Here is a 26,499-nt window from a genome sequence, read left to right on the forward strand (position 1 = left end):
TATTTAAGAAAACAAAGGTTCGGGAGTTATATATATATATATATATATAGTCTTTGATGTAGTACTTGAGCCAAAAACAAGAGTGTTTTTTGACACAGTACAAGTGTATTTTTATGTTACTTCAAGGAGAAATGCTTTTGAGCATGATATTCAGCGCTTTGGCAGTCGAAAGAATTCCAAAACATACTTTAAAAGTATTTTTGAAAATATATTTTGATGATTATTATACCCATCAGCATTTTGGTCTTATATCTTATATCCAGACAGAAACCTAAAATAGAGCTACATTAATAAAGTGTTAAAAACCTTAACACATACTACTTCATGCTATAAAGCAGTTGAGAAACAGAAAGGAGAAGGAAGAAGAATACCGATGAGAGGTAGTTGCGTTTGAAAATGGTTTAACAAGGATATTAAATTTTTTCATCGGTTTGATAGTACCTGTCAAAACTAATACTTTTTCATTGCCCAATTTGGTGTATTGCTAAATTAGTACCACCACCATTCTAATATAAGCAAATAATTTCTAAGGCTTGTCTCCACTTTCAAGCTCAAGTAGAACTAGTTCCCACAGACATTTTCATTTTAATTGCAAATTAAGCTCACAAGTTTTGTAGATAATAATGTATTACTTTTGTTTTTAGGCCTCCAATTTTCTCAGCTGTTGGTTGAATCCAAAACCTTCCACCAACTCGAAGAGAGTTCAAATTCGATGTAAACCCATTGAATACATAAACCTACAAGAAAAAAGTGAGTCCTCCGACACTCAAGTTAGTAAGTTAAATTGAGTAGTTGTAGTGTTTCAATTTCAGATTCATATATCCCTCGAAGTCGCAATCGAAGATCTCGTCACGCTTAGTTCGATTGACTTCAACTAAGTGTGACCAAACTTACTCTCCCAATCTATGAGTTCTCTTGGATACGTATTGAGCTGATTGTTTGCTCGTGAGAGTGTCTCGACTGCACATTCTGTGGTTCCTAGCGCTACACGTGGCGGCGTCTTTTTCCCCACAGCTACCTCTCGTTAGGTATCTTCTACTTCCTTTTTTTTTTCTCTCAAATGCTTTATAGCATGCAACAGTATGTATTTAGGATCTTTAACAATGCATTAATTCAACTGTGTATTTTGGCTTCAATTTTGTTCAAGTGTTAAGTTAAAAGACTCATCTTTAATTAGTTAGATTTATTGTTCTGCCTCAATTTTGTAAACTGCCAGACTATTCTTTTTTTAATTAATCATATTCAATTTTTTTTACTCTTATTTTTCATTAGTTTTATTCATTTTTTAATCAGTATTGTTCGACTTGATTTTTAGTTAATTTTATTTGTTTTTTGTTTTAGGCTTCCAATTTCCCAAAAATAATTTCTTTTTTTGTTTCAGTCTTTTAAGTTTCCAATTTTGCAAACTGTTAGAGTACTATTCATTAAAAATTGAGTAATATATTTTTTTTAGGCCTCCAAACTTTTTTTAACTATTAGATTGTGATCTTTAATTGGTTATATTCATTTTTGATTGGTGTTTCCAGACTAAACTGTTAGACTCTTTTATTTTTAATTAGTTTTGTTCCTTTTTTGTTATAGGCCTCCAATTTTCTAAATAGTTAGACTCCGATTAATAATTAGTTATATTCATTTTTTTAAAGTTGTTTTAGTCTTCAAATTTTGCACATAATGTGGATTGAATTTAAATACAATGATTATCTTATGCTATCTTAAAGCCATTTTTTCTTTTCTTTTTTACATTTACGTATATTACTTCTATGAATGCTAGTAGTGCTAATTTATTTGAACAACCCGCTAATGAGTCGTTGTTAGCTTAATTAATGTACCATATTTAGGTTAGAGGTACTATTAATTTATGTGATTAAATTGCTCCGACGAAGAAAATGTATTATTCACAAACTTTTGCTCAAAGAAAATGGATTTAGTTATAGGAAGGAACTTGTTGATCATTAGGAAATATTTGAAAAAATAATTCCTTGGTAGGTACCACCTAAAGTGGATGCAAAAAGAGAAATTTGATGAGCTCTCTCAATTGTTACCAAGGAGATTATGACAATCGATTTTTTAAATTTTGCTGTTTTAGTGGCGACTACATCTAATAAAATCTTCCATATTACTATGAAGCTCCATCGTCCAATTAAATGCATTTTCTTCGAGTAAAATCATGGTAAATAATACATTTCTTCATCGGAAAAATTGAAGCACCTAAATAGTATTTGTAGCCTAAATATGGTTCATACGAAATGACGAGAATATCGGTATTTTCTTATTTCTAATTTCGCCTCTCATTAAATTAAAAATTAATTTATAATATTGGTCCATTTATAATTACTCTTCCCTACCAAAACTTATACAAAATTAGATTATTTATCTTTTCGAGGATGCAAAAAAAACCATTTGTTCATCGGAACAATCTAGAAATTTGAACAATATCCCCGACCTAAGAACCCAGCGCGTATGCATGTTCTAACATTAAACAAAAATGAATATAACTAACTAAAAATAAGGGTAAAATACATGGGTTTTTGGAGAATAATTTTGCAAGAAGAGAAAAAACAATAGATAAGAATAAAATGGGTAAATACTTATTTTCACAAAAAAAAGTTAAAAAATCTATAGATAAGAATAAATGTTAAATTTTATAAATTGAATATTTGAACTAAATATTTTTAAAAAGTAAGAAATAAATAAATGCATGTATTTAAAAAATCAAAATGAAATAATAACCACTATACCAGATTTTATTTTTTTTAGGAAAAAAAAAACTATAATAGATTTCATATAGTGGCCCAAATTACATTAAATAGGAAGACGAAATGAAAATTAAATAACCCCCATTGTAAGTTGTAACTATCGAAGATTTGAATGAAGCCGAATACTTCTTTAAGAAGCCGTATAAAACGCCGTCGTTTCGATTCATAATTTTTTTTATATATAAAAATAACTAATTTAATTATCTAATTTGACCCCTAAATACATCTACATAATCTAGAATAGAATAGAATAAAATAAAATAAAATAAAGCATTTGAGAGAGAGGAAGGAGAAGATTCATACCGGATGAGAGTTGAGAGCCAAGGAAGTATAATTCTGCTGCCAATTAAGTTCCTAAAAAGATGAAATAAATTTATTTTTGGTATTTCTATATTTCACTCTTTTGTAGCTTTTTTTATTTTTTCTATTTTCATGTAATTTTTGTCCTTTTCCATTTTTTTTCGTATTTTTGTAATATTGTATTTTCTTTTTATTTTCCATTTTTCTATTTGTATGAATTTTGTCTTTTTTCCTTTATAATAGATTTGCTGCTTTTTTTCCTTTTCTTTTTTCCCCTAGTATTATTCAGAGATGCTCCTAATTAGTGGTCTGGCTCCCTCTAAGACTCCAATTTAAAATCAAATTGTTAGACTCTTGAAAGAAGAAACCCACCTTTAAGTTTGAAAAATAAAATGGATAACAAAAAAGTGGCTATAACAACTAACTATTTTTTAAAATACGAATATGATATAAATTTTCAAATTCTTATTTTAGTTAGATTTCTTGGAGCTTAAATGTATGTTTATTAACTAAACTTTTAGCAGAGTTTTTATTAAAAAAAAAAAAAAAAAAACTTTAATGGAGTTGACTTGAATTGAAGAACAGCGAAACTCTGGACCTGATGACGTGTGAATGTTCGTCCTTGAACTCTGACCTACTTACCACAATTAAGAATTATAATACTTTTGAAGATTGCCTTGTTTTGTTTGTGATATTAGAACTTTAAAGTTCACATTAGAATTCTAATTTTTAAATATTAAAAGTTTATGGATTGATATTGCAATTCAACTTTACATTTATAGATCTTTAAAGTAAAATGACTAAAACTTAATAAAAGGCGGCAGAAAGAAAAAAGAGAACAAAACAAAGGAACACCATGTTCGTCAACTACATTCAAACATGTGCTACCCGCGAGAAACAATATAGGAGTTTTCATTTTCTTCAGAGGATAAATCTCTCTCCCTTTGTAAGATACCTTTACAAGAGGTTTTGTTTAAAGATTTTAGGTACTATTTAAAGTAGGACATACATATTACTTTCCTACTTTGACTGGAGCGTAATTAGAGAGTAAGCTCTTAATAACTCTCATTTTCTCCCTCGATCCCCATCTTAGTCCAAACTAACGGAGCCTTACAGAGAGAGTGCAGTCTCAAGGAGCACTGTTGAGAGGAAGAATGTTTGGCACTTCTTCATTCTCTATAAGGTTCCAAGCCTTTCTTCAACATAGGTGATAATGAGCAAAGCATAGATGGAAGATATCAAACACGGGAATAAAAATAGACATGTTGACATGCTTGACATGGACATAGGGGGAAAAAGTCGATTTTCCCCCAATGTCGTCGACATGTCGACATGCCTTTTTTTTTTCTTTTTTTTCTTTTAAGATTATTTTATTTTCCTCCTCTTTCTACTATACCACTACCGTCTATAATTTCTCACAACCTCGATGATTGTAATCTTAGTCTGTTCAATTAATACAAAGTACAACTAATAAGATTTGAAATTTGCTTTATTGATAATTTCTAATCCAATATAGTCCTTAGTTACACAATTGAACAATAAAGATTGACATATATAAAGATTGAAATAATCATAGAATTTTTAAAAAATAAAATATTATTATATACAAATAGTGGTGAAACATGAAGTAGGAATAAGTAACTTAACGGAGGATCTAGTGCATTATCTTGATAACTTTGATATAAATTACAATAGTTCTCCCAAGTCATTCTACTGAAAGTTTTGAAGGGTAGTTGCTCAAATGAGTAGAATATGAAACACATATGGATTCCATTGATAGATAATTTGGATGAATGACACAATCACGAGGTTGAGGAGTTTGGAAATTGTGTAAATTTGATTGAAAAGTTGGATTGATGCTAATATGAAAATGTGTTTGAAAAATGTGTAAATTCAAATTTGAAAAGAGAGGAAGGTAAAAATTAAATAGGTACGAGCTGTTAATTAGAATTTAGAAATGTGTTTGGAGACCAAGTCGATAATTATCTCATTTTCAAATGAATCCTATTATAAAAAATACTAAAGAAGTAGTCAAAAGTTTACAATTAAAGTTTACTTTACGTATTCAAATAATTTCCATAAATCTTCATTAAAGGAAAAAATATTTTTTCGATATTTCCATCGACATCTACATTTTCATAAGTAAAATAGTCATATTCTTACTTAAAAGTGATCAATTACAGGCTAATTAAACTACAATTCAAGTTTTATTTGCTAATTCAAAAATTTTCCATCAATTTCCACAATTTCCATTATTTTTTCCGAAATATCCATCGACATCGACATATCTATCGACATGTCCGTAAAATCGGGACCTCGACATTTTCATCGACATCGACATTTTGAACACTGGGAGAAAGTGAACGAAGGCTTTTTTGTAAAATATATTGAACGTATAGCTTGGTACCTAAACTTCTAGTTATTGCCCTCCCGCACTCTTTGTATATAATGGTCCTGCTAGACTCCATCAAAAGATATAATACAACTAGGACGGTTATTGTATATGAGGCCTACCCCATACTCTCCCTCATCAGTGGGCCGGTCCGGCCCAGTCAGGCCCAAACAAGCAAAGGATCGAGCTTGGCCCAGGTCCAAGCCCAATGCCTTACGGGTCTCAGGCATTGTTTGGGCTGGGCTTGACCGGCCTAGCCACTAAAACGTAGGCCTGTGACCTAATCCGTGGGCCTAACACAATGAACCAAAGTTGGATCAAGCTTAGATCGACTCTTTGTATCAGGTTTGAATTAGGCATATAATAATTTTTTTAAAATTATTAAAAATTAGTTTTTAAATATTTTTTCAAACAATGTTCTTAGTTTTATATTTTCTGTTTTTTTATTTTATTCTCTAGTACAATTTTTTTTTTCAAAACGTTATCAATGAATTTTGTTATATCATATTTTTATAGCTTAATTTATTTATTTTTTTAAATTAATTGTATTACTTTACTATATTAATATAAAAAAATTTAGAAGAATGAGAATGACAAAAAAAATAATTAACTATATATTAATAATTAATATATGTATATATACAATATATAATAATATAGACTATATTGGATCGGGCATTTGAGTCGGCCTAATGGACCGGTCCAAATAAGATCCAAATGGACTGGTCTAATGGGCCGATTCAAATACGGTCAGAACGGGCCGACCCAATGGACCGATCTAAATACGGTCCAAACAGGCCGACCCAATGGTTTAGTCCAATTTAGAAAACAAAAATTCATATCCAATCCAATTTATGGATGGATTGGGTTGGACCGGATCGGTCAAACATTGACTTTGGGTCGGGTTTGGATCGAGCTTGAACTGGACTTGGACCGGCCTTTGGATTTTTAGCCCGATGATGAGACTAACCAATACTAGATACAGAGGCGCGATAGGTTTATTAAATATTTGTGCCTAAATAGACTCCAAATATAATTTAAAATTCTACACACTTACATATTGCCATTTGATTTAAACACTTATCAATATAATAAAGATAGATATAACTATTCTTTTCCAACAGATTTGATTAATAATAAAAGTCTTCACAACAAGCAAACAGTGCAAGAAGCTAAACTAGAAAAAGGAAAAAAACAAAAATGAAGAAGTGAAGGGTTCTTCCTCACGTGCAGTCAATTTTCATGTTGAGTTCTGGCTTCAAACCTTTTGACAAATATAGAAGATTTCATTGTATCGCATCACAACACAACTTAACAAATCGATGGTCGTAATCAACGACAATTTCACGATCTCCTTGTAACAGTTGAGATAGCATTTTGAATTTCTCTTTTTGCATCCACCTTGGAGATGCCTACAGGGAATTCTTTTTTAAAGACTTCCCAAGTGATCGACGGAACCATATTGCTATCAAGTTTCATCGCCATAGACATAAAATTTACATTTTTTTAATACTTATTTTAGAGTTGGTAATAACAGCCATATCTGGTCTAGTTTAATACTATTTTTAGAGCCTATTTGAACGCTTCGCATAACTTTTGTGAATTATTATTATTATTATTATTATTATTATTATTATTTTGGAAAAAAATAAATTTTAGCTCTTAACATGGTAAGATATATCAAATTTGACTCTACCCTTACATCTTTAAAGTAGAATGACTAAAACTTTAATAAAAGACAGCAGAAAGAAAAATTCCCAACCATATGCTACTTGCTAGAAACAATATAGGAGTTTTCATTTTTTTAGAAGGTTAAATCTCTCCCCCTTCGTAAGATACCTTGGTACAAAATAATTATGAGAATTTACGACTAATTTCTTTTAAGTTGTTTAAAGGTTTTGAGTACTGTTCTCATCTTATAAAATAAATGTATGTGATTAACCCAAAATAAATGAAATAAAAATACGGTAGAACCATAACAGTATTGTATGAGTTCTATGGTAAGTTTATAATATATTTGTGCCTAAATAGACTCCAAATATAATTTAAAATTACATATACCTTTTCGTTCAAGCACTTATCAATATAATAAAGACATCGACTCATTATGATTGGATATAACTAATTTTTTCCAACAGAATTGATTGATGATAAAAGTCTTCACAGGCAAAAAACCCTCTTTCAAGTGATAACGCCGCATGCCTAGCATCACTATATCGCATGCATTCAACTTTTATGTTGAGTTCTGGCCTCAAACCCTTGACAAATATAGTAGATTTCATTGCATCGTTTTGGATGTAGTCGCCAGCAAGACAACACAACTTAACAAATCGATGATCGTAATCGGGGACAGTTTCATCATCTCCTTGTAACAGTTGAGATAGCATTTTGAAATTCTGTTTTTTCATCCACTTTGGATGGTACCTATCAAGGAATTCTTTCTTAAAGACTTCCCAAGTGATAGGCGGAACCATATTGCTATCAAGCTTCATCGCCCATTTGAATGCATCTTTTTCAAGCAACATGGTGGTAAATAATACCTTTTCTTCGTCACAACAATTTAAGCACCTAAACAGTATCTCTAGCCTGAATACGGTGCATTGAACTAAGCACGGCTCTTGATCGGGTTGTCCAAATAAATTAGCAATATCATCAGCATTCATAGAAGTAAGATAAGCAAATAACTTCTCAAGCTTGTCTCTGCTTTCTAGAAAAGAAGTAGAATTAGTAGGTCCCATAAACATTCTCATTTCAGTTGTAAATTTAGAGAACCGCCTATAAAAGGTTTCCAAGCTGACACAGAGGTTGCTGGAGCCATTTTCCATTTCTTTACAAGCTTAAATAGAAAAAAAAAGGGAAAAAAAAAAAACTTTAGATAGCAGAAGATAATCCTTGTAATTACATGCAACCCACATTATGTACACATTGTCTAATAGTTCACAAAATTAGAAGTAACACTCAACGACAATGAATATAATGTCAAAGCGAGCATAGTTCAGCGATAATTGACATATACCTCCAACCATGAGATTCTGAAACAGTCTAACAATAATTGGAATTCGAAGTCTAAAACAAAAATACATAAATAAAACTAATTAAAAACGAGGAGTCTAACAGTTTAGACTTGAATATTGGAAGTCTAAAACAAAAAAGAAATAAAACTAATTAAAAATAAAGAAATCTAACGATTAAGAAAATGGAGGGCTAAAAACAAAAAATGAATATTCCTAATTAAAAATCAATAGCGTAACAGTTCGCAAAATTAGAAACCTAAAAAGACTGCAAAAAAATGAATATTAGCTTAAAAGATTGAACAAAAATGAACATCTGTTAAAAAGATTGGAGGCCTAAAACGAGAAAGGAATAAAATTAATTAAAATTAAAATTAAGAGTAACAACAAAAAAATAACTGAAACTAATTAACAATCAACAAACTAACGAACAAGAATGAATATAATTTTAGCATTTTGGTTTGAAAATTAAATGTTAGCGTTGGTAATGTTTCCGAAATCAGTTTTTAATTTTATTAAGAAATTTATGCATTTAAATTTTTTGTTTCTCAATTCTTTTAAAACTGCGTACAAATTTTGGAAACAACAAAACGAGAAAAATATAAATAAGAAAGGAAAACGTTACCAAACTAGTCGTTAATGTTTTATTGTTCAGTTTGGTATATGATAACAATATTTGAACTTTTTTCCTATTGCCACTATTGTTAGGCTTGGTTTGTTCTTTCCACTATGTTTGTTATGAGTTTTGAGGAGTTTTCGTCATAGGACTATTAGACTAATGTTGGTTTGTAGACTTTGCTCGGTACTTTAGGATTTCAAATGAATTCCCCGTGACTACGAAGGATTTGAAATATTGTCGAATTTTACAGAATTTCAAAATAAATTATTTATTTAACCTGGTCGTATTTTAATTTCAAAAAACAGATTTAGATTAAAAACTTAAATAAGTAATATCTTTTTTTTTTCATTTTCTTTTCAAACCTCCAATGTAATTGTATTCCTTTCAAATTCTTGTTCTAAACCCGATAAAAAATTTTAAATTATTTATCGAATTTCGAATCATGAAATTTAAAATAATTTCTTGAATTTGAAATTTAATATATTTCTTAAATTTTCTTGACGTGAAACAAAAGGATTAGTTTTTGTTAAATGACTTGGTCACGTTTGGCTTTTAAGTTTAACCATAAATCAAAGCGAACAGAATGATTGGATTTGTTCAAATTTGACTTCAAGTGTTTCAAGTCTTGAAAAATCTTTATTTTGTTTATAAAAAAAAAAAAATCTATATAAGATCTCTTATTTTATCATCCTTAACATGAAAACATCGTACGAAATTGTTATGAAATTTTGTCTCTGTGCTTTGTTGTGTTCTTTGACATTATCTTGGGCTAATATTTAGATTTTTTTTTTCTCTTCAACAAGCTTTGAATTTACAGAAAATAGAAATACTTATAGAACAAAAATCCGTTCGATTGAACCTTCCATCTAGATTTTTTTAAATTATTATTTTTCTTTTAATTAAATTAAGCAGTTTTGTGTTTAAGTTAAGGTAGTAAGTTAACCTGAAGTATATTTTAGATATATCTAATAAATTGTTCAAGGTATATATTATATAAACTAATATTTTAGTATGTAGCAATAAAAAATATATATTATGTACATATCAAATAACTTTTGACGAATATATTTTTATCACGTTGTATATTAGATTAAAATGAAAAATATATTGTATAATGATAGTTGAACTTTCAATCGTACCAGAAAAAAATTAATGTTAGTTGGAAAAGTGAAACAAACCGCCAGAAAATTAACTGGTTGTCCCAAAAATGAAATCTACATGAACAGTAAAGCATCCTTCTCATAAGCTCGAGAAACTAAATAGTTGCATAAAGTTTAAAATCCCAATTAAATACAATTCTTTTTATTAAGAGAAATTGTCTCTAAAACTTAAGGATTAAAAATATTAAAAATATATGAATATGTGTAGTGAAGAATGAAAATTAAAACCCGTTTGATAATGTTACCGTTTCTTGTTTCTTGTTTTCAAATTTTATTAAGAAATATAAAGTATTTTGCTTTCTTGTTTATCATTTTCTGGAACATTCTCACAATTATATAAAAGTGATAAACAATATTATATCTAATTTGCTAATAGAAGATCTAATATAACAGTTAACAAGTTTAATCTTAAACAGCAGCCCAACCAAAAGAGTGTTCAACAAAATTAAAGAACGATAAAGATGAAAACATGGGAGTTTAAGGGAAGAGATGGACACACAAATTTAAAGTGATTCGATCAAGAAGATCTACATCCACTGTTGAAGGCCATCTATTAAACAATGATCAAGAAATCAGCAGCTCAAACAAAGAATCGAAGCAACACTCTCTTCAAATCAGTGCTTCTATTCTTCATGCACTCCCATGGAGATTTACAGCCACTAAACACCAATTCTTGGACAGTACCCAACTCCCACAAAAATTCCAGAAAGATTGAAAAAATCAGAACCCTAGGATGGAAGAAGAATTTGTCACCCTATTACAAAAATGGCTCTCTCTTTGCAATCTCTCTCTCTCTCTCTTACGCACTCTGCACCACACTCTGTCACCCCAACAACCATTTATCTGTAGGTGGCATAACAAATTTCTTGGGTAAAGGCCCAGTTGAATAAAAAGCCCGAACCGAATTTGTTTGGATGGGTAAAAATACCCATATGAGTTGGATAAAAAGACTTGAGCTGAGTCACCAACACCTGTCCACCTAGTTGATTAAAAAACACCAAGAAAAGTCAAATACAAATTATCTGTCAATAATAGCAAATCTTCACCTTGACAGTTAATTTCATAAACCATGATCATTCAAATCCCAGAAAAGGATTTTTGGCCTTAACTCCTTAGCAACTTACTCATTGGTAACTTTGAGAGTTTTAAGACAACTCTCAAACTTCTTGATATCAAGAGTTTTTGTTAAAGCATCAGCTGCATTCTCTTTGGTGTTTACCTTTTCAAGCTTTATTTTTCCCTCTGCAATCACATCTCTAATGAAATGAAATTTCACATCTATGTGTTTGGTTCTCTCATGAAAGGTCTGATTTTTTGAGAGAAAAATAGCACTTTGGCTATCACAGTAAACCACAACTTGATTTTCTAATTCCTCACCAAGTTCTTCAATCAGTTCATTTAACCATAAAGCTTCTTTGAAAGCCTCAGTGACTGCCATATATTCTGATTCTGTAGTAGACAAAGATACTACTGACTGCAGTGAAGATTTCCAACTGATTGTGTTACCGAAAAACATGAATACCAGCCCTGATAATGATCTCCTTCTATCTCTGTCAGCAGCATAGTCAGAATCCACAAAACCAATAAGTTTCCCCTGTTTTGACATTTCACTGCTATATAACAGCCTTTGAGAAGATGTTCTTCTAATGTACCTCATTAACCATTTCACTGCAGTCCAATGCTCTTTGCCGGGGTTAGCCATGTATCTACTTACTACACTAAGACCGTGAGCTAAATCTGGGCGAGTACACACCATGAGATACATGAGACTACCCACTGCATTTGCATAAGGAACAAATTTCATTTCATTTTCTTCATCTGGTGTTTTAGGGGATTGAGTTGCTGACAACTTAAAGTGATTAGCAAGGGGAGTACCAACTGATTTACTGTTCAGCATCCTAAATTTTTCAAGCATCCTTAAGGAATATTGCTCGTGGGAAAGAAATAGAGTTCCTTTTTCTCTATTCCTTTTAATATCAATCCCAAGGATTCTTTTAGCTTCACCTAACTCTTTCATTTCAAATGCCCCTTTAAGATTTTCTTTAAGTTTCAACAATTCTAATTTATCACTACAAGCAAGTAGCATGTCATCCACGTATAAGAGAAGATATATAGAAGGTTTGTCTCTAGTATGTTTAAAGTATACACAATGGTCTAACATGCTCCTAGAGTAACCACATGATATCATAAATGAGTCAAATTTTAGATACCATTGCCTAGGAGCTTGTTTCAATCCATATAAAGATTTTTTTAACAAACATACTTGATCTTCATTACCTTCCTTAATAAATCCAAATGGTTGTTGCATGTAAATAACTTCTGACAAATCCCCATGTAAGAATGCTGTCTTTACATCTAATTGCTCCAACTCCAAATTATATGCAGCAACTAGAGACAAGAGAATTCTTATTGAGGAGTGCCTAACAACCGGAGAGAATATCTCTCCATAATCCACTCCTTCCTTCTGTGTAAAGCCTTTTGCAACCAACCTCGCCTTATATCGAATTGGTTGTGAAGGATCAACAGCTTGTTTCAATTTGAAGATCCATTTACAACCGACAAGCTTTTGGTTAGGTGGTTTCTTTACCAATTCCCATGTTTCATTTTTAAGAAGAAAGCTCATTTCTTCTTCCATTGCTGCCAACCATTTGTCTGATTCTTTGGAGTTTATAGCTTCTGTGTAGGTTAATGGTTCATCTCCATCTTGTTCTAATTCAGTGACTAAAGCATAGTGCACTAAATCTGCATTAGCATATCTAGTTGGAGGGCGTATTACTCTTCTTTGTCTATCCCGAGCAAGACTATAATCTTGTAAAGGCTGAGTGATAGAAGGTTCTGTAGCTGGTTCAGTATCATTATCTTGATCATCAGGACTATCTGGTTCATTAGGATTCTGCATCTGATCAGCAACATTTGTCTTAATAGTTGGAAGTTCCAACTCCATTTCAAAAGTTTGTCTAGTGATACTTTCTTGATTATCCTCTGATGTTACATTTTCATAAGCCATTTTCGACTCATCAAAGATTACATCCCGACTTATGATACATTTTTCTTCACCTTTTTCAATGCACCACAGTTTATAACCTTTGACACCATTAGGATAACCTAAGAATAGACACTTCTTAGCTCTATTGTCCAACTTACCCTCTCTGCTATGTGCATAAGCAATGCAACCAAAAATCTTAAGATTATTCAAGTCTGGAGGGTGTTTGGACCACTTTTCAATGGGTGTTTTAAATTCAATAGCAGAGGATGAGCTTCTGTTTACTAAATAAGTTGTTGTTGACAGTGCTTCACCCCAAAATTTCTTTGGCAAATGAGCATTTGACATCAAGCATCTTATCTTTTCAAGCAACGTTCGATTCATCCTCTCGGCCAACCCATTTTGCTGTGGAGTTCCTCTAACAGTTAGATGCCTATTGATCCCTTCCTTTACACAGAAAATTTTGAATTCATTACTCAAGAATTCCAACCCATTATCAGTCTGCAAGTTCTTTACCTTCCTTTCAGTCTGTTTTTCTACTAATGTTTTCCATTCAACAAATTTTTTTTGAAGGTTTCATCTTTAGATTTTAGTAGATATGTCCATACTTTCCTTGAAAAATCATCAACTATAGACAAAAAATACCTTGCTCCCCCCATAGTAGATGTTTTTTCAGGACCCCATAAATCAACATGAACATACTCCAAAATCCCTCTTGAGCAATGTTTTCCTTTGCCAAAAGAAAATCTAGTTTGTTTACCATAGATACAATGTTCACAAATATCAAGTGAATCTATGGTAATTTTTCCAAGAAGTCCCTGCTTAGACAACTCTTTTAGTCCTCTTTCGCTCATGTGGCCTAACCTCATATGCCACATTTTTGTTTGCTATTGGTCTTTAAAAGAGGTTTAAAAGAGGCTACTGCAGAACTTCCAACAATTGTATTTCCATCCAGAACATAAAGGCCATTTTGTAAATATCCTTTGGCCTTAACCATTGCTCCCTTAATAATTTTCATTGTTCCATTCTCAAGTTTGCATATGTAGCCACTTTTATCAAAGACACCAAGGGATATTAAGTTTCTTTTCAAATCAGGCACATATCTTACTGAAGTAAGCTCCCTGACCTGATTATCAAACATTTTAACAAAGACACTCCCAATCCCTTTAATGCTACATTCATGGTGATTACCTAGTAGCACTCTTCCTCCTTCAACTTCTTGAAATTTCTTAAACCAATGTTTATGAAAAGTACATCCAGAGTCTAAGATCCATTCAGAGTTAAAACTCCCTTCAGATACTATTAAGACCTCAGTAGTATCATAATTTTCTGTCACATTTACATTATGTGATTCTTCATCTCTTTTGTTTTCATTTTTCCGCTTGTTTTTCAACTCAAAACAATTTCTCCTTATATGCCCCTCTTTGTGACAATAGAAACACTTCTTAACCTTCCCTTGAGATTTAGATCTGTTTCTATTACTGCTTTTATTTGGTTTTTTATCTGTTCTGCCCCTAGCCATCAATGCTTCAGAGTCTTTGGCTTTGTTTTTCCTAATTTCCAGATCTCTGGATCTCAAAGCATTTAACACAATGTCTAATGTTAGGCTGTCCCTTCCATATTTTATAGCAGTTTTCACCTCATTGTAGGAGTCAGGAAGAGAATTAAGCAATATTATGGCCTTGTTTTCATCAGACATTACTTCATCTATATTGCTAAGGTCAAGAACAATCCAGTTGAACTCATCTAAATTCTGTTCAAGGTCTTTGCTAACATCCATCTTGAAACCAAAAAACTTTTCCTTAATATAAAGCTTATTGGTTAATGATTTTGTGAGGTAAAGTGAGTCTAATTTGGTCCAAAGTTCTTTAGCAGTCTTGGCTTCATGTACTTGGCGCAAAACATTGTCGGCCAAATACAATATTATAGTACTAAAAGCAATTTCTTTAAATTCTTCAATTTCCAAGGGTGTTAGAGCTTCAGACCAAGTAGGATTATCATCTAAAGTTTTAGAAACCTTTTGTTGAACTAACAGAACCCTCATTTTCTTCTTCCATAAGGCAAAATCACCTTTCCCATCAAACCTTTCGACTTCAAACTTTGCAGCCATTTTCAGTTTCAAATAACTTTACCAAATAGACTCAAACAATCGATTCCAGCTCTGATACCAATTTGATAAACAATATTAGATCTAATTTGCTAATAGAAGATCTAATATAACAGTTAACAAGTTTAATCTTAAACAGCAGCCCAACCAAAACAGTGTTCAACAAAATTAAAGAACGATAAAGATGAAAACAAAGGAGTTTAAGGGAAGAGATGGACACACAAATTTAAAGTGGTTCGATCAAAAAGATCTACATCCACTGTTGAAGGTCATCTATTAAACAATGATCAAGAAATCAGCAGCTCAAACAAAGAATCGAAGCAACACTCTCTTCAAATCAGTGCTTCTATTCTTCATGCACTCCCATGGAGATTTACAGCCACTAAACACCAATTCTTGGACAGTACCCAGCTCCCACAAAAATTCCAGAAAGATTGAAAAAATCAGAACCCTAGGATGGAAGAAGAATTTGTCACCCTATTACAAAAATGGCTCTCTCTTTGCAATCTCTCTCACTCTCTCTCTTACGCACTCTGCACCACACTCTGCCACCCCAACAACCATTTATCTGTAGGTGGCATAACAAACTTCTTGGGTAAAGGCCCAGTTGAATAAAAAGCCCGAACCGAATTTGTTTGGATGGGTAAAAATACCCATATGAGTTGGATAAAAAGACTTGAGCTGAGTCACCAACATCTGTCCACCTAGTTGATTAAAAAACAAGAAAAGTCAAATACAAATTATCTGTCAATAATATAGCAAAAAGTTTTTGAAACAACCAAAACAAGTTTCTTGTTTTTTGTTTCCATTCCCACTCTGTCACAAAGATTATCTTTGAATTTATGTGTGTTGGAGACATGTAATCCTATTTTTCTTTATTAAAAATGAAGAAACAAAGACAGAAAACATGAACGTTACGAAACAAGCTCTAATTAACCGGCAAAGTTTGAATGTAGAGAGATGATCTATGGGTTGTACGAATACCTATCCTGGAATACCTATCCTGGAATAAGAACTTGAACATCTCCCACGTCATGGCTTCTGCTTCTGCTTCTGCACATTTTTGCTCTCCCATCCACCATAAAAGTTCATCATCTCGCAGCTTGAGGAGTGCAAAATCAAGCTTTTGGTTGTCATCACAGCATCCTATGATATCAAACATTTTTTCCATTGTGAAAATCCAGTGTTTGCCATTCATGGGGTGCCTGTAAAAAGGACATTCATCTGAAACAAACTCCAGTTTGTTTCTATTATCTTCTTCCCTCTACTCGGCTATCGCACCATTCATTTCCCCCTTAAATCTGCAGAACTCGTCGTAAAACTTTTCGATGTTTGCTTCTTCCGGATCATCACTCATTTTCGCAACAATTTCCATCCTTTTTGCTCACCTGCGCAATGCATAATATGCCTTTCTCCCAACATCTCTCCTACATAAATAGTAAATAGTAAATATAGTAAATGCATCCCTAATTAACCTCTCCATCGCCCTCGTTAGGTTGTTTTTAAAGGGATCGGATGAGTGGATGGACAGTAAGCAGCTTTCAGGACTAGCCTAGGTCAAGATGGATCGGGGTTCAAGTGCATCAAGCTCAAACTCTCTCTCTCGATGGGACATTGATCAATCTGCCTCTAGGGAAAGAAGTTGCATTGATCGAGGATGTTCGTAGTGACTGATGAGGGGGTTGACGATCGAGAAGTGAGTTATTTATTATCAGCCAAACATTCTTAATTCTTACAGCTGGCTAGATCCAATCTCTTGTCCCGCAGAAGGAAGGAAAAATCAAGAGAGAAAATGGCTCAAGAAGCTCCGCCAGCAATGGTCACTTTAGAGACTTTTTACGACGAGTTTTGCGAATTTGAGAACAGAATGAGGATTTATATGCATGCTACTACAGTGAGCATGAACGTAGAGACAAGTTTCGGCGATTTAATGCTCGTAGTCCTAAATTTGGAGGCGAGGATGGCCCCCTAAAGGCCAGACTCTGGGTTCTTAAGTTGGAGAGATTGTTTAAGTTTTTAGATTGCTCCGACGAAGAAAATGTTTCGTTTGCCACTATCATGCTCGAAAACGATGCTATCGATTGGGCGATTTGGCTGGAAAAAAATGTAGCTCCTCCAATCACATGGAAGGACTTCAAGAAGGAATTCCTTGAAAGGTACCATCCATCTTGGATGCAGAAAGAAAACTTTACTATGCTCTGCAAGCTGGTACAAGGAGATAAAACTGTGGTTGAATATGATAAAGAATTTGATAGATTGTTTCATCTTGCCGGTGAGTGCATTCAAAATGATGCAATGAAATCTTCCATGTTTTTCAATGGTTTGAGGTCTGAATTCAAGCTAAAAATTGACAGCATGCAGTACGCCGATATTAGAGATGTGGCAATAAAATTGGAGCGAGACTTTGTTTAGAACTTACAGCATTCTTGTTGGAAATATGTGTCTTTATCCCCTGACTTTATCCGCTGACTTATGTTCAGGTTGCTAGGAAAAGGTTTAGTACTATAGGTTGGTTTATCATAATTCTAGTTTGATTTAATTATGGTCTAAAATCAAGTTTTTAAATATCAATGTCGATGAAAATGTTGAAGTCTCAATTTTATGGAAATATTGATAAAATGCCGATGTCGATACGTAAAAGTTATAGAAATTAAAAAATTGTAAAAAATATTTAAATTAACAAATAAACATTTTCATATTTCTAAATTGGTTAAAGAATAATTAATATTAATATTATGTATATATTACTGATATTTTGTTGATATTTTTCATATTTTGTCGATTTTTTTTATATTATGATGGAAATGTCGATTTGTCCCTTATGTCGATGTCGAATCCATGAAATCACGTACATGTCGATGAAAATATCAACATGTCGATGAATATTTAAAACCATGTCTAAAACTATATATGATTGAAATAATATTAGTTAACTTGTTTTATCCCCGACGAATTATATATATAGTTGCCTCCGTTACTTGAGAAATCCATATGTGAAGTTTTATGGGTTTTAATTTTCCTTTTAACTTGTTATTTTTCTAAATATATTTGTTTGATCTCATTTTTTTCATGTGTAATCAATATTTTGGATTCAAAACTTTTCAACCTGCTAAATACTAATAATATTTATTTATGTTTTAATTAAGCTTTTCTGTTTGAGTGTTTATAGGTCAAATCTTTTTTAATTGTTTTCTAATTTTATAACGGTTTGTAAAGTTATTGTCTGTTATTGTTTTTTTTTTCTTTTAATTAAATATGAAAATCTAATTACCATGTTTGCACGTAGATACCTATTTTGTCCAAGTAATTTTTAAATTTTGTTCCATAATTGTTATTTGATATAAAACAAAAAAAAATAAAAATAACAAAATTAAACAAAAATAATAAATTTAGAAATGAGAATTGAAAGGATGAAAATTAAACTAAAAATATAGATTCAAAGTTAATGAATAAGGCTTGAACTAGTACCATCTATAGAAGCATTTGAGACTTAATATGTACTGGCCAACATAAGTTTTAACTCAATATATACATCGAAATGGAAGATTTCGTATCGAAATGGAAGATTTCGTATCATTTATACTGCACGGTAAGAAGTTTCATAAACAGATCTTTTTATATTTTGATAGCATGTCCTTTTAAAGTGGAATTCATCCTTTGTTTTTTCCTTTCCATTCACTCGAATCTCTTTTCTTTCATCGATTTTGTCCGGATCTTCATTTTCTTCCGAAAAAAGGGAAGGAGAAATATCTTCTTCCGTGAATCTCTAGTGGTAATTGATATTTACCAAGAGATTTGGAATCTTGCACTCCACTTGTGTACTTAAACAAAAAAAATCTTAATATCTCGAGATTTTGATGACCAAAAACTTTACAAAAGAAAAAACGCACGTGAGGGAGAGGCACAGAACAATACAAAAGTAAGGCATAGTAAGGCAGAAGATGGGGCACACAGAATTCATCATCATCACATTCAACAAACATCCGCATTAATGTAATGGTAAAAGGACCCAACGAAGAAAATGTCAAAAACAAAAGGTCCCAAAAACTCCACATTAAAGAGAATAGTAAAGCCCCAAAAGGAATAAGAGTATCACCAGCAAAGTTACAGTTACATACTCTAAAGTGGTCAATTTTGTGTATTATCTTGTGGCTCTGGCCATTTGAGAAATTTATGGCCTTGAAGAGATGGAGGAAGATAGCTCTGAGTTGCAGTGGGATCGTCTGGAGTGTAAATATAGCCCTTCCCATATCCAACTTCCTTCATCAGCTTTGTTGGAGCATTCCTCAGATGAAGAGGAACGCCCTCGTTCTGCCCAACTGATTCTCTCACTGCCTTCTCTGCAACTCCCATGGCCCGGTACACCGCCACCGACTTCGGAGCGAGTGCTAAGTATGCGACGCATTGCGCCAGAACGACGTTGCACTCGGGCATGCCTATGAAATGGCAGGCTTGATAGCAAGAAACAGCCTGGTTGAGAGCTGAGGGATCGGCTAACCCGACGTCCTCACTCGCAAATCTTACGAGTCTCCTAGCTATATACAGAGGCTGTTCTCCACCTTCCAACATTCTTGCCAACCAGTAAATTGAGGCATCTGCGTCACTTCCTCTCATGGACTTGTGAAGTGCACTAATGAGATTGTAGTGCTCTTCCCCTGCCTTGTCGTAGGCAAGATGCTTACATTGAAGAGCCTCCTTCACATCATCCAGAGTAACAACGGCCCCGGACGACGACGACGAAGATGCGTCTCCCCGATTCGTCACAGTAGTAGTATCGCCATTGGCATCTTCTTGATTGCAATCATCGATGTGGGCGGGGCTGGACCGGGCAGCTGCAGTGATAGCAGAGATCTCCAATGCATTCAAAGCAGTCCTGGCATCACCATCACAATTAGCAGCTAAGAATTCAATAGCTTCCTCCCCAACCTGAACAGCCATGGTCACAGTCCGAGCCAATCCCTTCTCAGAATCATCCACAGCTCGTTTCAGAATCATGGAAACATGGTGGGGCTTCAAGGGGTTAAGAGTAAGAACCCTGCACCTAGACAACAATGGAGTGATCAAATGGAAGGAAGGGTTCTCGGTAGTGGCCCCCAAGAAGATGATGCTTCCATCTTCAATGACAGGCAAAAAGGAGTCCTGTTGGGATTTATTGAACCTGTGAACCTCATCCAAAAACAAAACAGTCCTCTTATTGTTCTTGATTCTAATTTTTCTAGCTTCCTCAACACAATCCCTAACGTCCTTGACGCCGGAAGTCACAGCAGACAAGGAAACGAAACGAAAAGACTGAGAGGAAGAAGCGGAACCTACAATAGCTTTCGCAATCGAGGTCTTACCTGTACCAGGCGGCCCCCAAAGGATAATCGACGGCAATCGATTACATTCCAGAGCAGAACGAAGGATGGAATTCTTCGCGAGAAGGTGATCTTGCCCTAGAACACCGTCCACGGTGCGAGGCCGCATCCGCTCCGATAGAGGTTCGTGAGGCTGATTCAGCCTCCCGTCGGAGGAATCAGGCGGCAATAGGAACGAGGAGTGAATCTGGCGCTGCCGGAGCGATTCCGATTGTTTCGGACGCTTGGTAGGGTGGCCGTTGTCGGCCGGTTGTTCCGGTGCGCAGTCGATGGCGGCAGAGTCTCGTTTGTGAGGCGATTGAGCGGCGGCGGCGGAGGAAGACGGAGGGCGGGACTGAAAGAGGAAGAAGCGATCGAGTTTGGGCTGGAGGTTGGGTTGAGGAAGGGGGAGATTAGGATTGGGTTTGGAGGAAGGAGGAGAAGAAGAAGAAGAGGATTTATGATTGAGAATCCATTCGGTAGCTTTGAGAGTGGATTTGCCGCCGGTGGCGGCCAAGGCTTGCGCCGCCAGCTCGTCGGGAAACCCCATATTCAGCAGTTGCTCCATCTCCTCCCCCATTGAACTCTGCTTCTTCTTCTTCCTCGTAACTCGCAGCAACGCAAAAGCAGAGGGATGATTTCTCTCTCTCTGTGCCCACAAGAAAATGGGAGATAGAATATGAATATCTGCTGAAGAAAATTACAAATGAAAATTCTCCAACTCTGGAGAAACCCATTATGGTGGTTGCCCCATTGGGGGACACTCTTTTGGGGAAATTAAAAGGCCTTCCTCTAACTTCTAACCAAAATTCTGTATACCTTAAATTATAATTTGATTGTAATTTAATTCCACATAGTTTTAAAAGTTTTAATTTCGTATTAAACTTTTTTTTTATTTAATCTTAAATTTTGATATAGTCAACTAACTAAACTAACTTTCCAAAACACATATATGTATGTGTGTGTATATATAGTTAGGTTGGTAGAAAATATCAGTATGTTATCACATAAAATGGTGTTAATAGACTAATAAGAAAGATAATTTGTAAGATTTTGACTAAATAATAAGAAATTAATTGAAAATTTTAAATTACATGAACTAAATTTAAACTATCTTTAAATTAAGGACTATATTGAAACTATATTGAAACTTTTAAGATTAAGAAGACAAAACTGAAATTATGTATTTAAATTTTAAATTTATGTAAATTTAAGTTTTTTACAAAAAAAATTATATTTATTAAATTTTGATTCATTAAAATATTTTTTCAATAGACATCAATTATAATTTTGATTAACGGTACTTTTGGCCAAGTACTTGTTAATTTTTATAATATTTTTTAAGTAATTATTCACTATATCTTCACAAAAAAAAAACAAAGTAATATATTCATTATTGTTTACAATATTTCATAAGATGGGATAATCACTAGAGATAAAATAATATAAACTAATTAATAAAATGTATTTATGGTGGTATTTTAAGAGAGACTGAAAGATTTTTATTATAAAAAAAAAAGAAAATAATTTAAGAGATTTTGCAAGGTTTCTTATAAAATTTTGAAAAGGCTCACTAATAATTTATAATTTACTTTTTAAAGGGTATTTACATTACTTTTTTATTATTATAAAAAAAGTTGGTTTAGAATTAAATTAATTAAAGATAAAAGTATATCATTGGTAAAAACATTCAATAATGATTTTCATATTATAACATAATTTTTTGTTTATTATCTTATATTATAAAATTACATTTATAATTACAAACCAAAATATATAGATAATATTATTCACATATGTTATATTTAAAAAAAAACAAAGTCTTGTGTACCTTAATTGCCTTTGTTTAAAGATTTCGACAAAACCATGGAACTTTTACTCTTTGCTTTACGACTTTTTAAACTCTCTACCAAAACTCGATATTTACTAAATAGTTTGAGATATGAAACTTACGCTTCAAGCACCCACTTTACAAAATCAATAATATTTGAAAGTAAGACTTTATTCTTTAACCGTGTAAAAGAACAGTAGAAATTATTTAGATCCACGTCCAACATTACAATAATCTCACAAAACATATAAGATATATTAAGCTTAAAATGTCAACTCCAACCCACAATAAATTCTAACTAAAAATCCGTAAATTGGAGAACATTAACCATAACAAAAACATCAAGAACGTACACATCAGATACCAATTATTAAATAATAAAATCGGGATTAGTCACAACTTAGGAGATACATCTGGAAAACAAATACCAAGAATAACATATACAATATATAAAGTCAAATATTAATTTAACTATAAAAAAAAGGGAAATGAATCTTTTATCGCGATCTGAAAATAAATCAAATGGAAAAAAAAAATTCAAAGTAGAACGAAAAAGTATAGAAATATTGAGAGAGACGTCTAACAAACAGCCAAAGAATGGCTACAATCATTATTCATAGCCAACAAATTACGAGCTAGGGTTTGAATATGAAGGTTTTACGTAGAAATTTTCTTTGATCTTGAGAGGGTTATGTTATTAAAGATCTACATATTAGAGTTGCAAATTCTTGGATCTTTCCTCTCCCCAAAAGATGGATTTATAAATCAACCTGAACCAAATTTGTTTGGGCCAAAACCGAACCTACCCGAAAGTCTTCGAGTCAAACCCGACCTGAACCAACTTGAATTCAGTTCTTTTTTTTTTAATTTAATTTAATCCCTCCCATCTCTTTCTTCTTCTTCTTCTCCTTCTAACCCTAGGATTATTTTTCCTCTTTAATGAAACTATTCCAAAATCCAGAAATTTCTTCACTCCACCCACATACAAGCTTTTGAAGTCAAAATTTCTCGACAATTGACTGCCGCCGTCAGAGACCGAGGAATTGCAGCTCTCAACCGCAGTAACTGTGGACGAATCACTAGAATTTTCGACGATGTTATCGAAGGAACCATTGGTCATTGCAACTCCAAAATCCACATCTGACGTTATCGACGTTATTAGGTTGTTGGGTTCCATTGGTTGCCAAATAGAAAAGTTGTAAGATCTGGGTCGCTGCCGCTGGGCCACTCAAAATCGTGGGTAGCTATCGTTGGGCCGTTTATAGAGAGAGAGAAGGGAGGGAGAGGGTCACCTTGGGTTGAGTCGTGAAGAGGGGGAGGGCGGCACAACTGGAAGTGAAACCCTACGATCAGTTAGAACCGAACCGAACCGAAAATATTAAGTTCGATCTATATTTTGATTAAACCGAACCAACCCCAAACCCACTCAGGTCGGATCAATTTTTTGGGTCGGTTCGGTTTCTTTCGCCCCTAATTTTTAATAAAATAAGCAAAACATGAGTAATGGAAAAAAAAAAAGATCAAATTAAAGCAATAGACAATGCAGCATTAGCTTTTAAAGCAGCTGGATGCTAAAGACTTCACCTAACAAAAGCCAACAAACAAAAACAACAGTATAAGGCAGTGATTGCCAGACCAGATGGGGAGTGGGGAACTCTGTTTTTTGGAGGTGAAAAAACAAGAAACTATCATGAACTTCATAGCCTAACCTATGAAACTATAAACTAAACTATTTGCAATCAGAACCATACCACATTTCAAAAAGATCACCATTGAAAGGTGATGAAGGTGATCGATCCCCAACTCCAACTTCCCCTCTGCTGTCATTCTACTTCAATCAATAGTTTTAATCTTGATCCTCTTGAGCGTTGAGGCGGCGTTCCAGATTTAACGCCATGTCCCTCACCTGGGGGTAGGTGGTGTCACGTAATAAGCAAATCTGTATCCTAATATCATGCAGGGAAGTCTCCCAAGCCTCACTACCAATGAAATCGTAGACAAGAGAACACAACTTGATGAACTCTACGTCGTACTCTGCTACGGTTCTATCTCCCTGTTCCAGACTACAGAGTTCGGCATACTTCTGGTGTTGCATCCATCGTGGGAAGTACCTCATAAAGAATAATTCCTTAAACTTCTCCCATGTCACTGTAACTTCATCTTTCAAGTGTCTTTCTGCCACTATCCACCAAGAGAGTGCAGAATCATTTAGCTTCAGGACAGCAAAAGAAACCCTCTGCTCATCTGAACAATCTATGCAATCAAAGATAGTTTCCAGCTTCAAAATCCAGTATTTAGCAGCGTAAGGATCGGTTTCCTGACCAAAACAAGGAGGTTCACAGACAAAGAAGTCATTAATTTTGCTCCTATGCTCCATATCAATCTGTCTATTCGCAACAATCCTCATTTCGGTAACCAAATTGGAAATGTTGTTGTAAACATCTCCTTGATCTGCAGCTTCCTTGATTGCAATTGGGGGGTTTTTGTTGGTTTTTACTTTTGATTCAGCCACATCTCCTCGTTCTGCAGCTTCCAGCTTGATTGCAACTGGGGGGTTTTTAATGGTCTTCACTTTCGATTCAGCCATTTTTCTTTCCTAGACTTCAAATCAGAGAAATAAAAGGACTCCACAGATGAACATCTTCCTTAAAAATCATGCATCAAAAACCACAAGGGAACCCAAGAAAGCTAAAAGCAGATGTACAAAACATAAAATAACTTCTCAACCTCTGTTTCGATTAATATAAACAGTACATAGATGGGATAATCAGAAAAAGACGAACATCCACACCTCATAAGCAACTCCGAATTCGGAACCAAAACGATCGTCAGTCACTGAGTCATTAAACCGACTGGCTCCACAGTTTGACAAAATCAAACAATGAACGTCACCAGAACATCACATTTCCGATTTCCATCCAGAGAGATTAAAGAAAACAGCAACTTAAGACGATGATGATGAGTAGCAAAGAAGAGGCATGCCATGAATGCTTAAAATCCAAACCCTAATCAAAGAATATGCTACTACTACATACATTACCCGGGAGGAAGATCATGATTGTAAAGACGATTAAAAGCGATAAAGAGAAAAAGAAAATGGAAGAAGAAGAAGATTCAGAGAAATTCGTACGGCCAGGAATATCGTCGCTTGGAGAACGATTAGGGTTTTGGTCACTGGTTATTGCTCTTTTGGAAATGGCGACGTACGTTTGCTTTCAAAAGCAGTAGCCTGTAACTGCTCTAGGTCGTGACATGCGACTTTTTTCCTATTTTCTTCGGTTTATTAAATAAATGGATTTTTTTAATTAAATAAACATCTTAGTTGGGTTAAGTTTGAGTTAACTATAAAATAAATTATTTTAGTTTTTTTCCTGTTTTAAGTATAACAACAAACACGAAGTTAAAGTCAGGACGAGCACAAATTTAATAAGTTGTCTTTAGATAAAATTAGGTACTTTATAAGTTGGAGTGAGTTCCTTTTATAGGTGAAGTAAAAGAACAAGTCTGTTAGAATCGTTCTAACAAGGTGGTTTGGCAGTTACAAGCTGTCGAGTCTTAGCTCGATATCGAGTGAGCTCGGATAGACATAGTCAATGACACTAAGATGGTCTTTACGAATTCCACACGTCAGTATCTGAGGTTTACTGATATGTCTGAACTATCGTCATTGGTCCATGTGGGAAGTCGGTTTTTACCCTCAAACAAATTGTAAGGATAACATCGAACCATCAACCATTGATGTAGTAATAATAATAAGTGTCTTATCTACTCACTACTTTGAATTGTGTTTAAATTTGTACAGGTAATTTGAATGTTAATTTCTATTTGACTTTGACAAAAAAAAAAAAAAAAAAGACAAGAGTGAATATATTTTTCAAATTTATAAAAACAAGGCTAAGAGGGACTAAATTCGTTATGCCAAAGTTAATCTCGAACTAATATCGAGTATTTCAAATATTTATGGGAAGTATATAAATTACATTTCAACACGAGATGGTATTAAA

General features: G+C 33.5%; 3 protein-coding genes across 6 annotated transcripts; 1 reads left to right on the forward strand and 2 right to left on the reverse strand.

The window, feature by feature from the left end:
- The first annotated feature begins 16,985 nt into the window (after positions 1 to 16,985).
- Positions 16,986 to 17,740, forward strand: LOC111008300 (uncharacterized). The gene is made up of 2 exons (XM_022280954.1): positions 16,986 to 17,024; positions 17,195 to 17,740. The coding sequence occupies exons 1-2, from the start codon at positions 16,986 to 16,988 to the stop codon at positions 17,738 to 17,740; spliced, it is 585 nt and encodes a 194-aa protein (XP_022136646.1).
- Positions 17,741 to 19,272: 1,532 nt separating this feature from the next.
- On the reverse strand, positions 19,273 to 21,502 carry LOC111008297 (AAA-type ATPase family protein). Its single transcript, XM_088117589.1, has one exon. The coding sequence runs from the start codon at positions 21,242 to 21,244 to the stop codon at positions 19,457 to 19,459; it is 1,788 nt and encodes a 595-aa protein (XP_087973715.1). The 5' UTR covers positions 21,245 to 21,502; the 3' UTR covers positions 19,273 to 19,456.
- A 2,518-nt stretch (positions 21,503 to 24,020) lies between these two features.
- LOC111008132 (uncharacterized) lies at positions 24,021 to 25,761 on the reverse strand. 4 transcript variants are annotated; one of them, XM_022280732.2, is made up of 2 exons: positions 25,626 to 25,761; positions 24,021 to 25,091 (listed from the first exon to the last, which is right to left on the reverse strand). In XM_022280732.2, exon 2 carries the CDS (start codon positions 25,080 to 25,082, stop codon positions 24,342 to 24,344), a length of 741 nt encoding a protein of 246 aa, XP_022136424.1. In that variant the 5' UTR covers positions 25,083 to 25,091; positions 25,626 to 25,761; the 3' UTR covers positions 24,021 to 24,341. The 4 variants fall into 4 exon arrangements, with proteins under 4 accessions (XP_022136424.1, XP_022136421.1, XP_022136422.1 ...); XM_022280729.2 differs by having other exon boundaries at positions 24,021 to 25,096; XM_022280730.2 differs by having other exon boundaries at positions 25,287 to 25,735.
- Between the last annotated feature and the right edge of the window lie 738 nt (positions 25,762 to 26,499).

The sequence above is a fragment of the Momordica charantia genome, assembly GCF_013281855.1.
Source record: "Momordica charantia cultivar OHB3-1 chromosome 10 unlocalized genomic scaffold, Mcharantia_2.0 BLBB01000010.1, whole genome shotgun sequence".
Classification (NCBI taxonomy): domain Eukaryota; kingdom Viridiplantae; phylum Streptophyta; class Magnoliopsida; order Cucurbitales; family Cucurbitaceae; genus Momordica; species Momordica charantia.